The sequence below is a fragment of the Podarcis pityusensis genome (assembly GCF_964106645.2).
Source record: "Podarcis pityusensis genome assembly, chromosome: 6".
NCBI lineage: Eukaryota > Metazoa > Chordata > Lepidosauria > Squamata > Lacertidae > Podarcis > Podarcis pityusensis.
In genome coordinates this window covers 38,451,149-38,466,475 of record NC_138030.1, presented here as the reverse complement: position 1 = coordinate 38,466,475, position 15,327 = coordinate 38,451,149, and the positions used below count along the sequence as shown (strand labels likewise).

At 40.4% G+C, this 15,327-nt stretch overlaps 1 protein-coding gene across 2 annotated transcripts in view; it reads right to left on the bottom strand.

Moving 5' to 3' along the window:
- PLXNA2 (plexin A2) overlaps nucleotides 1-15,327 on the bottom strand; it is a 403,964-nt gene that overhangs the window by 95,594 nt on the left and 293,043 nt on the right. For both annotated transcript variants that reach the window (XM_081009779.1, XM_081009778.1), the window contains exons 13-14: nucleotides 9,962-10,113; nucleotides 2,370-2,487 (exon numbers count right to left, since the gene is read on the bottom strand). In XM_081009779.1, the coding sequence (XP_080865905.1) occupies nucleotides 2,370-2,487; nucleotides 9,962-10,113 (270 nt within the window). The remainder of the gene's footprint in view (nucleotides 1-2,369; nucleotides 2,488-9,961; nucleotides 10,114-15,327) is intronic.

The window sequence follows — 15,327 nt, the reverse complement described above, 5'->3', positions numbered from 1 at the left end:
TAATTAAATAACAGAAGAGTGCAATGATCGCTTCAGGAATGGAAGGCTGCAATGAGGAACTCTGGATTAAGCAGATAAATGGAACCTCTATTGAATTAGCATCCATTTGCTACCTAAATGGAGAAATACCACTGTAAATCAAGCAAAGATGCAAAAGAAAGTGGGGGAGGATTGAGGAGAGAGATAGAAGAGAAAGAAATCTTTACTTTTCAGCGTAAGCAGTACAAGAAAACCTTGTTTTTAGCAGCTACACAAAACTATTCCATAGTGTTCTGAATGCATGTGTAACATAATAGAAAGAGGCAACTCCATAGATTAATTCTATTAATTAAATTCCAGAGTAATAAGTGTTCTCATTATTCTTTCCATTGTGAAAGTAGGGTGTGGGGAGAGAAAGAATTATGCATCCTCGGCAGGATGACAAAGAGGGAGGGAGATATCAAAAGTATTGCAAACTCACATTGCAAAGACACACTTTGGCACAGAAGATACCTGTAAGCGGTAAAAGTCAGCCTTACTTTTGGGTGAGGATATAACATGATTTTACAAGGCACTAGTGTAAGCATAATACATACACTGTTATGTATGTAACAATATAAGCATAACACATAAACTGATAATAAGCAGTCTAGGGGCAATGAGAGATTTAAGTTTGACAAACATTTGGCCCACAAATTAATCACTAGATCGAACCAAAGTTATGGTTGATGTTAGGGCCCCACATTACCTTTAGTTTGTTAATTTGTGTTTTAATGGTTGGATTATTAATTTTCCTTTTTATTTTTAAACCACTTTAAGCAGGCTTAAGTCAGGCTTAACAGAGGGCTTCATGGACACACTATTAGTCTGGATCAGAACCGAGTTTCCTTTATACAATGTGGACTGTAATGTTTAAGTACTAAATCCCAATTTTAGTTAATGTCTTTTTATTGCATAGAATAGTGTAGTCATAAGGGAGAAAGTTGTTCCATGATTCTTTTTTATATGCTGGAAATTATATTTCTTTCTACTATTTTTATCCACTGCTTCTCTCACCCCTAAATAAGTCTTCGTTTAATTCTTCTTCATTTCCCCGTGAGTTACACAACCTCTAGAACAGAGTTTCCCAAACTTGGCTCTCCAACTGTTGCTGGACTACAACTCCCATCATCCTTAGATAGAAGGGCCAATGGTCTGGGATGATGGGAACTGTAGTCCAAAAACAGCTGGAGACCCCAGTTTGCGAAACACTGCTCTAGAAATGCAAAGCATTGCATGACCAGTGGGAGGAAAATTGCTTCTTCTATAATACAATGGACAAATACATAGGGAATTTTAAGGCCTTCGGTAGTAAGTAGGAATGTATAAATTCATGACTGCTCTTTTTTATCATTCAAGCAGGTGGAGAGTACATGGCTGTCTAAAGAAACAAAGCCCAGGTATCATTATGTGCCTGAGTGATAAAGGGGGAAAATAGAAAAGTAATAAAATTAATATATAAAACTATTCTATCAAAATACAAAAGGAGTTGTTACACGTTAAATCTTAATGGCGAGCTCAAATATTATGCCCCCCCCCTCCATGTGCTGGTCACTAGAAAACACTTCTCCACAGCCCTCTCACACAACAGACTTTACATTTCTTAACAACTTATCACATAGATCAAGATATCACATGAAGCTGCAATTTGGGGACAGTCACTAGCACTGCAATGGAGCCACATTTAATTTATTGTGATATGCTTTCAAATACTACTTTACTAAACTGAGATCAAGCTGAGAAGAAGTCGAGGAAGACATATCCAAGTTAATAAGATGACAGTAATGCAAAAGCAAATGATCGCTCATATCCTGATAGCAGGCCCTCCAAGTGTCCCTATTTTCCAGGGACATCCCTGATTTAGAGAAGCCATCCTGGTTTCTGATTTGATCCCGGAATGTCCCACTTTTCCTTAGGGCGTCCCTATTTTCATTGGAGAAATGTTGGAGGGTATGAAGTTATCTGACTCCTGAGCTGCCTGAAGGCAATCCTGTATAGGAAAGTTTTAAACTAAGTTTAATGTTTTATTATGTTTTTATATATGTTGGAAGCTGCCTAGAGTGGCTGGGGCAACCCAGTAAAATGTGTGGGCTATAAATAGTAAAATTATAATTATGAAATGGGACATCCCTGTTTTTATTGGAGAAATTTTGGAGGGTATGTGATAGCTGGTATGCTAAACATGATTACAGTTTATCAACTAAACATTTGCTGGATCATCATCAAAGCATGGATAATAAACCATTTATATACCTTTGGAAAAATTCTGTATCCCCAGTAAATATTAATTTGTAAGAGGTAGAAAGACTCTTTTTCCTATTTGGTAAGAATTTGACTGCACTGGTACTTACCACAAATGTGTAATGCTGTGCAGACTTGGCCACAAATTCTGACTTGCACTCTCCAATGCAGAGAAGTGCAGGGCCGGAACTGATGTCAGGCTCAGCCTGTCCCATCTCACACACAATTCTGAAAATGTAAAATCCATAGTGAGTCTTACAAAAAGAAAGGAAGTTGTACCTAGCTGCGTTCCCAGCCCCATCATTTTCAACCTTGATTCTCTCATCTTCTGAATGAGCTCATGATAGAGTCTTTCTGTTTTCCTTTTGCCATGCAGTAATTCAAAGGGGAGAAAGTCAAAACTAGTTACAATTATTGCAAGCTGTAAACTTGAGTGCTAAGCAAAGCACAAATGGCAAATATATTAGCCTATAGAAGAGAAAGTGTGAAGTCCTTGAATTAAAAGATGAGTTCATTAACGGAATAGCTCTCATTGCAGGTCACAGTTTAATGAACAACAGGCACACATACACCAATGGGGTACGATAAACTCTGCAAGTTGATCACAAGAGAATGCTCCGATACTGATGAGAGCATGAGGCAAGTGGAACATAACATTGGCACAATGATATAATATTCACAGATAAAACAACTACTGTTCTCTCTCCACATGTTCTATCAATGCACGAAGGAGATCATTGTGACTGCTGGTCCCACTTTTCATACAGCAGGGATTATGCACAAATGGACCCTGTGCACAACTGTACATGTGATCAAGAACCATTCTTATTCCCCCCCCCTCCAAAAAACCAGAGATTGGGGTGGGATGGGGGCTAGAATATATGCAGGGATGTGGTGTGGGACCAGCCACAATGACTGACTAAATGGACTGAATGCATTGAAAGCAGTGCCAGATTTATGTATAAGCTAAACAAGCTATAGCTTAAGGCCCCACTCTCTTGGTTCCTCCCTCCCCAAAAAATTCACTATTGATATATTTCTTCTTAACTGTATTTCAGTTCAACAATTACTTTGATAAAATACATATTTGGTTATGTGCAAATGGGCTTTAGATACCTATTAGGTCCATAAATTACCATATAGCATATATTCAACAAAAAAAAAAACAGCGACAATTTGTTGTTGACAAAGGACAGCAGGACATATAAAGGGCCCCATTTCCTTCAGGAGCTTAGGGCAGGCATAGGCAAACTCAGTCCTCCATATGTTTTGGGACTAAAACTCCCATCATCCCTAGCTAACAGGACCAGTGGTCAGAGATGATGGGAGTTGTAGTCCCAAAACATCTGGAGGGCTGAGTTTGCCTATGCCTGGCTTAGGGCCTCATCAAACCTAAATCGAACCTAAATCCGGCCCTGGTTGAGGGGGAGCATAACAGACAACTAGTACATGTACGTCTCTTTCTGTCTCCTTTATATTTTCATTGCCATTATCAGGCTGAAACAGGATGAGATGCTCCTTTAAATAGGGCTGCTGACAAAATGTGAGCTCATATTGGAAATGAGGGTGAGTTGGGATTCAAAGTAATGAAAAAGGGTGGTAACTCACAGTGAAGAATGTATCACATGTTGTGCCATACAACTGAGTGGGTGGATCTACAGCTAAAGTGGGGGTGATTATACTACCAGATACAGCCCAGATCTCTTTAGCAAACTGTCCGTACTTCATGGTGCAACTGTGCCATATATATATATAATGTGTTTTGTGTGTGTGTGTGTGTGTGTGTGTGAGAGAGAGAGAGAGAGAGAGAGAGAGAGAGAGACCCACTTGATTTCTTGCAACACCCCTGCTTGATGTACTGATGGCAGCTCATTCTGTGAAAGCACAATAACAACAGCACCCTATACCATCCTACCACTTTCTGCAGCCTTAGTCAAATCTCCTTCCACAAAGAAACTTAAATAAACCACAAAGAAACACTTTAGACAGAATCTTTGAAAGAGGCTTAACATTAAACACGTAAATGCTACCAAATGTGAGATCCGCTATCGCTGCACATCACAGCAACACAAGCTCTTCAAAGAGTTGTTGCCCTTGGAGAATCATAGCAGTTGTCCTGTATTCCTAAATCCTTTGTATGGTCTTCTCTATCATCATCTTAATCATGGATTATGTGCGTGCCTCTCTCTTTCACTCTGATCAAAATAGAGCTTCTTCCTTCTCCAAGCTTACGCACTAAACTCAGTGGGATTCATTTTGGTCACAGTATATAAACAGAATAAAAACCTACTGGAGGTAAAGAATCTCCCACAAATTCCCCTTCTTCTCAAGTATATTTGAATGCTGATTTAATTTGACTTCAATAAATAATGATGTGTTTTAAAGCTGTATTATCAGCATCATTTTTGTGTGAATTAGATATATTAAGGACACTTCTGTGATTGTTTAACCTCCACTTACCTTGCAACCTATCCTAAATTCACCATGCCACACGCTACAGAGCTTCTGAAATCTAGTTGAGCATGCATCCAGTAAATGAGCTGATTTAGATGAATTGACAAAAACTTTGTGATGGTTTAGCAGGATTACACCCGCCCCTGGTATGTCTGTCCCTCCTCCAAATTTATAGCTGCCTAGATTTAGATTGCAAATTTTGCATGGTTGTTTTCTGTATTTAATATAGGTTAACCATCATGTGGTTTGGGCCTACACATGTTTGATTTTTCAAACATACCCCTATGCAAACATCACATCCATCCAAGGATGCAGGTTTGATCCCTGTATAGGACAGCTGCATATTTGTGCATTGCAGGGGGTTGGACTAGATGATCCTCAAGGTCCCTTCCAACTCTACAATTCTATGATTTCTAAGTACCCATAGACAAGACAGGTACTTCCTGGGAAAGTGCATTATATAATGCTCTTGATGAAAATATACAAACCATGTAGTTTCTCACAGTTTTTCAAAACCCTATCCAAATTTACTCTGAAGTAAAGGTACTTCAAACATTCCACTGGTCTCAAAACCACATAAGAAAGCATTGCTGTAAATTTTGCAACCTTTTGTGTCTCTGACAAAACACAACTTGTGTTTTCCATGGACTGAGATTCCATTCCTTTTAGCAGCCTTTAGTTAAAGCTACCTTTTCATTCTTCCATTTCAAAGGCAGAATTTATACCTTTGAATAATAATGCACAGTTATGACACCCACAGACAAGTAAGAAATTAAAGATGGGATATTAATTGCTATGGTCAACCTAATCCAAAATAGAAATCCTAATTCAGGCCAAAGCTACAGGTATCATGTTAAAAAAACCGACACTCTTAGAAGAGCTATAGGGAGCCGATTACTAGGTTAAGTGGCCCTTTAACCAATATTAACCTAATTGCCGGCTGATAGATAGCATGCCTAGAACATGGCAAATCATTACAGTCTCAGGATTCATTCTGCCCACAGAACCCTTAAGAGCGCCCTTTTATCTGGATTCCTATTGAAAAGGCAGCCAACACTTGCTGTTATCTGCCCAGGATAAATGTTTTAATGATGTTAACAATCTTTGAAAGCTTGAGAGCTCTAATTAGAATTGCGATTATAAAATCAGGGTTTCATGCCACCATCAAAAGAGGATAATTTCAATAATCCCCCATCCCTTCTCCTAAAAATAAAACAGAATATTACAGTTTATAACGTGTAATGGCTGTGCAAACCCATTCCTACTACAGCTTATGATGGCATTAGTACACGGCCTCAAGCTATTACTGTAATAATAATGTTACTTTGCTCTTCTATAGAATCTTTTATCCCAGGATCTAAAGGTACTTTTCAAGCACTAGGCCACCCACGCCACCACAGGCAAGAACAATAGATAAATATAGCTATGCTGGTTTTCGAGAGGAGGCAACTAAGGCACTTAGTAATTTAGTGATTTGCCCAAGGTGAGTTAGAGCTAGGAGCAGAATCTCCTGGTGCAACCATTTGAATGCACTGCCTTCACCAAAGCAGGAATGAATTTTTTTTGTCCTGCACTGTACAACATTTGCTAGCACTGTCAAATCCATTGCTTCCACCCACATCACTTTAATCTTCAGGGAGCATGCCATCAGAGAAAAAGACTAAGAAGGTCTCCTCTGCCCACCCCCTTCATATATCCTACAATCATTACCATCTACTTTAATACAGAATTGTTGCAGCATAAAGTTTCTTCTCTTAAGCTGCAGCTTTGTCAGTGGGAAATTACATTTAAATGCTTCCATGTATTTTTCAAAAGGCAGCAGCTCCCAGTAAATAGAAATCTTGCAGAGCAGAGTGAGAGCTAAACTTCCCTCCCAGAAATGCTACTTTTCTATTTGCAGCAGGATATGTGGAGAATAAAGGATAAGGGACGCGGGTGGCACTGCGGGTTAAACCACAGAGCCTAGGGCTTGCCGATCAGAAGGTTGGCGGTTTGAATCCCCGCGACGGGGTGAGCTCCCGTTGCTCGGTCTCTGCTCCTGCCCACCTAACAGTTCAAAACCACGTCAAAGTGCAAGTAGATAAATAGGTACCGCTCCAGCAGGAAGGTAAACAGCATTTCTGTGTGCTGCTCTGGTTCACCAAAGCGGCTTAGTCATGCTGGCCACATGACCCGGAAGCTGTACGCTTGCTCCCTCGGCCAATAAAGCGAGATGAGCGCCGCAACCCCAGAGTTGGTCACGACTGGACCTAATGGTCAGGGGTCCCTTTACCTTTACGTGGAGAAACAATAAAAAGGCATCTCCTACCTGCAGTCGAAAGTAGTGGTCTACTCTACTACCTCATCCTGCTTTGTATATAGGCCAGGTGTTAAATCTTAACAGGAGTTTATTCCAAAGTATGAACACTGATAGCAGTAACCTATAGGGAGCAAGATTGTCTGAAGAATCTTCCTAAACCTCATTGAACTTGATTATTCAAAGGAGAAGTCAAGCTGAGAATATTATCCTGTGCTTTGCTCTATGCCTTTACCAAGAAAGAGCTTTATCTTGCTTAGTAGTTCTGTACTATTATTAATTTCCATAGGGGTAACCATGTTAGTCTGTTGCAGGAAAAAACAACAAAAAGCCAGTGGCAAAGACTAACAAATAACAAATAAACTTTCATGGACTACATTCCACTTGGGATATGGAATGTTATCCTGAGTTACAGGAAAATATAAATGTTTAGGGACAGGAGTGGGATTGTAAACAGTGAGATTAGAAAGAAATTAAATGCAGAAAGTACAGGTGATGACAATTATTTTATTAACAATGGCTATTCACACAAAGAGGACTTTCTGTAACTGACCTTAAAGTTACAATCCTGAACAATGGAACATCAAACGGAGACTTGTCATATGAAACTGCCAAATTACAATGCATCAAAATGTTCAATACTATCACCTGCAGACTGAATCGGGACAAAGGCAGGCTGTTGTTTTTAAAATCACACTACATGTGTCAATTGGATTGCCAATGCCTGTTATCAACAACTGTTTTTGTGTGGCCACTGTAAACAATTAGCATTATCTGAATTTTTCTGCATTTTGTTTCCTTCTGATCTCAGTGTTTACATACAAATGCCCAACCATGTATGCATATTTCTGTAATTTAGGGTATTACGTCACATATCTGATGAAGCAGGCTGTGTCAGTGAAGGTTATGCCATAATAAATGTGTCCATTTAAAAGGTGACACAGTATTCTTCCTTGTTGTTCTTTCCTGCCACGGACTGTCCCTCTGGAAATTCTTCAAGCTTCTAGTCAGTGGGTGAAAACAATGCGTAATGTTTTCTTTCTTACCTTATGCTGCATGGATGAGTACTTACTGACATGCTCCTCCTTTCAGTATACTGACTCCCCCCCCCCATAGGAAACTCCACAAAAACAAACAAATAAGCAGCTAACACGAGGACATGTGTCACTGGGAAAGGGTTGTTTGCCCATCCTTTGTTACATGCCTATTTTCTAATTTTCAGCTGACATTTTTCTTAGTGAAATAAATGAATTGACTCCAGCAGAGGCCTATTCGGATTAAACTGCTGTCACTGCCTCACACGCTTAACAAATGGCTGCCTGCATCCGGCAGCACGGCAGGACGCATTCCAATTGGAACCGGGAGGAGGCTGAGTGCAAACTGCAAGGTGCTCATCAGGAAAGTTGCTTAGCAAAGCAGGAGCCCAGGCTTGGAAGGAACCAAAATGCTTAATAAAAGTTTTAAAGGGTTGTTTAATCCACAAGATAGAAAGAAAGAAAATCCAGCCTCTCGGTTCTTAGTTGGTGCAAGACAGCCCTAGTTCTTTGGAGCGCTGCTGATTTATACTCGCCGAGAATCTGGCCTGACAGGTATGGGGCTTTCCTTTGTGCAGTGCTGTGGAACGCGAAGGGAGGAAATGACAGGAATATAGAACTGTGTGAGGTGTTATGCGGGAAGGTGACCCCAGAAATCATCTCAGCGCCGAGGCAGGGTTAATTAAGCATAAACTATTAACTGGAGTTGTTGCCCTCCTCACCGCCACACACAATATGCTGTTTAGGTCATGTTGGTCTTAAGAAAAGCAGTATGGTTTTGCATCAGACTGTCTAGGAGGAATCTATTTGCACCCTGAGAAAAAGCCTGTGGGGCCATACAACCTCAAAATGCACGTGCATGAAGGTTTTGAAACAGGACCCCTTTCTAACCATAATAATAATAATTTCGTCAGCCACTCTGGGCGGCTCCCAACCAAATATTAAAATACAACCATGATTCCTTCACCTGCATGCTGTTGACATGCAGAGTTTTATATGCAGAAACAGAAGTTAACTTTTGTTAAGATAACCTATATTTGGAGCACATCTTTAGTTGAAAGGTATTCACAGAGACTTTGTATAAAATATGAAAGCTTATTAAAGGAAGCACATTCCTGATAGGAGTTATGTTGTCCTATATAGTTGGAGAAGCCATGCTTGTCCCTTTGTTCACAGAAGACGGACTTGGAATGAGGTGGTGGTGGAGAGAGTCTAATAATTTCAACCAGGTGAAAACTGTCACTTAACTTCCCAATAGCCATGTCTTATTGGTTATGCACTTAACATAATGAGATGTTCACATTCACCACCCCCTCGCCCCCACATGGTCACAAGGGAAAAGTACACAAGTGCTACTGGGGTGAATTAGACTCCATATGAATTCAAATGGAGAAGTCATTAAAGACACCAGATACTATTCCCATGAAGAGCGCAGGTTAGTATTTTCCCCAGTGTTATAAACAATAATCCTTAATACAATTTCATATTTTACATTACACTGGAGTAATTGCCAAATACATCTTTTAAAACCCCCACCAACCCACAACTTGTGATTTAACTGGGGTCTATTTGATCCCAATATATGAGAAGTAAAGTGCTTTTTACACATGTAAGAGGGTTACATTGGGTCCTGCACATTACATTACTATTGCATTTATTACAATCCTAAAGCAGCAAATGTCACAGCTTATACACTTTTCCCGCTAATGCCTCACCCAGGCTTACAGGTTTATCCTCTTCAGATAACCAATTAGGATTCCAACTTTTAAATATAATCACCTGCCATGTTGTTCCTCCTAGCATAAGTATACTCAGTTGTACTTTCCCCCTTCGTTGCAGGGGGTAACAGCATTTATGCTAAATGCTGTAAGTGATTTTTAGCTCGCATAAAGGCTCAGGTGGCGCCACGTCAACTCACTGTTCAGCAATAATGTACTGTTCCTCCAATGGTGTACATTCCACACCAGCCACTTGTACGTTGTGGGCGATCTCAGAGAACTCCAGGCCCAGGTTAACACCACGAATTGTAACTCGTGTTCCTCCCTCTGGTGGGCCTGACACTGTTAGGATCTGGTGAGGGAAGCAGAGCACAGGGTCAACAATAAAAACAAACTATATCTCACAGAAAGCCAAAAGCTGTATGGCCGCACAAAAAAGGAATAGACCTGCATGTGTTTGTGTAGAAAGCCTAGCTTTAAAAAACAAAACAAAAAAAACCAAAAAAAAAAAACCCCACCATCTATTGTGAATACTGTTTCAACAACTTTGAGCACACTACAGTATTTCTAGACCCCAGTGACCCATCTAGAAAATGAGCATACAATTTAGGAGCATAAGGTGGCTAAAGTAATGTATGAAACCAGAGCGCAGGGGCTGGGGAAATCAATTTGTCATTAATTATCCCTGTCAGTATACTGTTGTTAGTTTGTGGTACACAAACCACCATCTTCTTAGGATTATGAAATCTGTTTTTGTTTTTTTAATGATGCTGAATATTCAAAAATTATCTCCCCACCACAATAACTTTGGTGTGGTATACCAGAAAGCTTAGCGAGGGGAGGAAAAAGATTATGGAGCGGGTATCATTATGCAGGTAAAAACAATTCTCCCTCCTGTCACCCCCACCCAGAAGAATGCACCCCCTGTTTGGTATAGATATGTGGAAAATCACTGTTAAAAAGGTGCATGAAATTGCCTTTTAAGATTTGGACAGAGCTGCTTTTGTCCAAATGTAAAGGAGGATCACTGCAGGGAGATTAGTGCCTATTTAATGAGTTACTAAGCAAAGATACCTGGAAACGAAGCATTAACTGGAACAGAATATTCAGTGAAGTGTAAGTTGTTCGAGACATCTGCAGTGTTTCCAGGTATGAGTAATGAGGAAATCTGCCCATCTGAATATACTCAGTGAACATTACAGTAGCAGAAACAACTTAATGGCCTGTGACTGTGAAAAGTCTAAATACACAGCTGAGTTATACTTTTATTAGGACCAATGTAAATGCCACAAAATGGTGAGCAAACACTCAAGTTCTCCAGAGCTCTTCATCGGGCTAACATTAAGCAAAATAGAGGGAACAGGGAGGAGAGCTGGCTTGGTGTTGAAGCATGAAGCCTAGCCTACATTTAGCCTTAAGGCAGCTTGTAAGAGGATGCTGCAGACTGACTGCACAATCTAAACCTTGGGATTGAGAGAGTTTGGATTTGGTGGATCTTGGGCTCTTCCAACTGGGTCTCAACTAGTGTAAGCCCCTCAGCAGGGGTTCAGTTGGCTGAGCCAGGGTTGTTCCCCCAAAAGGGGAAAGGTGGGGGGTGGGACAGGGCAAGGAGAGACTTATACCTCTTCGAAACCCCTTGGCAGCTTCCTCACATGACCTAGCAGCTTAACGTTGGCTTTCTGTAGCTAGGCTTGCTCTGTTAATTGGATTATATGCTGCTAGGATCCAGGCAGGCATTACTAAGGGCTGTTGGGTCAAAGAAGCAAATAATGGTTGATTCCCCATTTTGAAAATGTAAAATCTAGCAGTTATCCAAATTTGTCTCCAGTTCTAAGCAAAACACACAGGTTCCTTGTGAAGGTAAATAAAGGGGGAAATGTTCACCTTACAATTTTAGCTTGTGTACTAGATACAAAGTCCATGAAAGTCAAATTAGGTGGCATTAACTAGTGGTTTGGGGGTATAGAACCCTGAAAAGTTAATGCGACATTTTTGTTGGTCTTATAAAAGTATTTCTTGATTGTAGAATTAGATTCCCCTCCCCGCAACAGACCAGTTTGAATCTCTCTACTTTGCATGTATCTTGGAGAATCCTGAATTGCATTGGTCAAAAGTAGGATCCTAAAACTGATTATTTAGGCCAATTTATTTCTGTAAAAGTTAGTAGATCTCCAGTAAGTTCATCAATGGAAAATAAATTCTATGTATGTTAAACTATTATTCCCTGATAATAACATATTCACCCAATAAGAGATAATAAGACCAATAAAAATTGAGGTGTCATTCCCAAACTCCAAATATATATGATGCTAACTCACAAAGCAAAAGACTAACATCTTATAGCCCTTTATTGACATCTAGTTCCTAGTATATTAGCCTTTTATAGTGCCTCTAATTCTTGTGATATAGTTCCACATTTGAATTTTCTCCCACATTTGTAGAGGTGATAAAGTTATTTTATTAAGAAGGGAAAACTGAGATTCTCACATTTTCAGCATGTAGTATTAAAAAAAAAAACAACAACTGAAGAACTGAACAGATTCCCAGAAATTTCTATAATTTCCCATTGCCTCTACTGCTTGGCAAATTTTGTAGCTGTCATCTTATGAACTAGGAATAGGCCAGATTTTGAGGCACTTTCTGCAAATAGTTGTGCTTCCTTTTGCAAAGGGGTGTGAAAAATCACCCCAAAAGTTGAGTGTGTTTCACTGGGATGCATGTGCGGTGTTTATTTGTTTTACAAATGGACCATAAAACAGACTATAGCTAACCCCCTCCAGCACAGTATTTGGTATCATCTTAGGATACATCTGCAGCACTCGTGTTCCTGTCTGGTTAAGTGGTGTGTGTGTGTGTGTGTGTGTGTGAGAGAGAGAGAGAGAGAGAGAGAATGAATATCTTTATTCCTTCCAGACCATCATGTATTTGTCCACTGCGGCACTACTGTATAATCAAGAAACAGTAAACACACATGTGATATGAGGAAGAGAAGACCCAGTGAATATAAGATTATTACTTCTCTCTGTCTCTCTAATGCCATCTATCTGCATGGTGCTGTATAGAGCAGCATAGGCAAAATAAAAATAAAAATGGGTAGTAGGATCTCTGCCCTAAGGAGGTTACAATAAATTTTAACAGCAGGGGAGATAACAAAGAGGGAAAGGAAAGGAGGAAATGAGAAAGCAAGAGCTTTCCATATGATCTCATGCAGCAACTGTGAAGGTAGAAACTTAAGAATTAAGGTGTTATTTTACTCTGTTGTACTTTATATGGCTATGTAATATATAATATGACCCCGCACCAATGGACCGTAACTCCAGTATAAGTTTAAATATAATAATTCAACAGCTGTGCCAATTGCCACCTGTTTCTTGCACAGCTGTGGGAGGCCAGATGTGAAAGTTAAATTCATACCAATGTGAGATATTCACAACATATCCTTAGAAAGTGTCACTAGCAATCCAATCATTCCTTTTAGCCTTTGTTGTTGCATTTCCTCTTGCAATTTTCACATGTGCTCTAAACACTGCAAACCCACTAATTCTGTCCGGCTAAGAAGGCTGTGTCGTTTACCGTAATCACTCCTAGCCCAGCATCTACATCTCAGCTTCTGAATCATGCCCTGACAACCTACAGGCGTGGGAGGCAACCTCCGTACCTACTATGGTAGAACACAAGAAAGCTGGTGGGAGGCTACAGCTGGTTGTTAGTGGCAGAAATGTCTGCTGGGAGGTTTAGGACTGGCTTTTTATAGACTTTTATAAAAGCTACTAACCTTAAAAGGCTTGACAGTTACTTTGGAGAACTTCATTAAGCTCCGCTTTGGACAGGCACTGAATGTTAAATACCACGTTTTATTAGGGAGCAAAGCATTCACACCTCCTTAAATGTCTTTTTGAAATACTAAAAGGGGGAGTTTACTTCATGACCTGTCTATTTATAGTACACCTCTGCCACAAGCACTTCAGTTCCTAGTCTAGGAAAAGGCACCCTCTACAACAGGGGTGGGCGAACCACAGCCATGTCAGATTCACTAGGACCGTAAGATCTACCCAGCAGAGCCAGATGTAAAGGATATATAGTCAGAATTAAGCATCAGGTTGTCTCTAAGCACATTCTGAGCTGAAGAAATTGCTTTTGGTTCAAGAACCGAACAGAGGTCCCAGCCTTTCACACAAAAGTATGCCTGCAGACGCCTAATTTAGGTGGGGAAAGTCAATTTGTTGTTCCTGTTGATAAAGCAATTGGGAGTCAGGAACCCTGATCTACTGCAAAGCACCCAGAGATTTACCAGTAGATCCTGATCTTCCTTCTGCCCACCACTGATCTACAACCACCAACCATCTCCAATACACCATTGCCTAAACTTCAGTGCCCTGTGCTCAAATTATAACCTGAGTACCACTGTGTACTCACTCTCCACTCCCACTACAAGTTGGTCTTCTAGCTCACATATGAGTGCCATGGGCTACATGCAGCCTTTGGCCAACTTCTGTGAGGTATGCAGAACCTCTTCCCACTGCTTAGCTCTAGGAGCAGTGGAGAGGTGCTCCTATGGTAACACTCATCAGCTGTTCCTATCACACCATGTGCTTGCTCCCTCTTGCTGTCCACCTGATTGGTGCTGGGAATAACTGAGGAGTGTTCTGAGGGGATCTAGACACTCCCAATGACTTCTCTGAATGCAAACCTTCCTCACTCATTTCTTGCCCTTAATCAAATCACAGCCAAACCCAATTCTTTCTTCTCTCACTTACGTTTCTTAATTTTTCTCACTTCACTTCTGCTCCTTTATTCCGCAAGTCTAAAATCATTATTTTAATGCAAACCACATCCCAAGATATAGTTGACTGTGCAGGTACCATTATGTGCAGGGCTGCATTGTGTTCTAAAAAACACTCCTTTCTTTCTCTTTAGTTCCCATCCTCCCCTCTGCATTCAGCCCTGGGACTAAAAGCTTTAATCTCTTCACTGTGTAGCGTCTGTTACACTCCCGCTTTCTGTAACTAGCACTCTGCAGTGTGTCTTGTATCATTTTCCTTTGCAAAGCATCATGTGTCTACAAAGGACACGATACAAAAATCAAATTGCATTATATTATACTAAGCACCGTTGAAGGCCTGCTGCTGCTAATGTTTACAAGTCACCCGTACACTATGGTTCACGATTCTTGACAGTTATTTCCCTTACATCCGTATGTTATTTTAAAAATGCATTTGCTGCAGCATTTGCATCACAAACTGAGGTGCTTTGCCCCTCCCATAAAAATCCAAAGCTTACACACACACACACACACACACACACACACTTATTTAGACACTGGGAACGTTTCTTATCTGACTTGAGTCAACAAAACCTTACTACAATGTCAAACAACGCAGTGTGGCTTTTCTGTTTTCCAAATGTTTTGACCTGGAAAATACCCGAACCAGACTTCCCATTCGACCTAGATTTTAGTGGCCGCTAATTGAACAGTTTTGAAGGAACTGTGTCACAATGCAGCCGCGGGGTTAGAACAGATGCATTCAATTAATTACAGCTGGGGAAATTCAGTAATAATCACAGA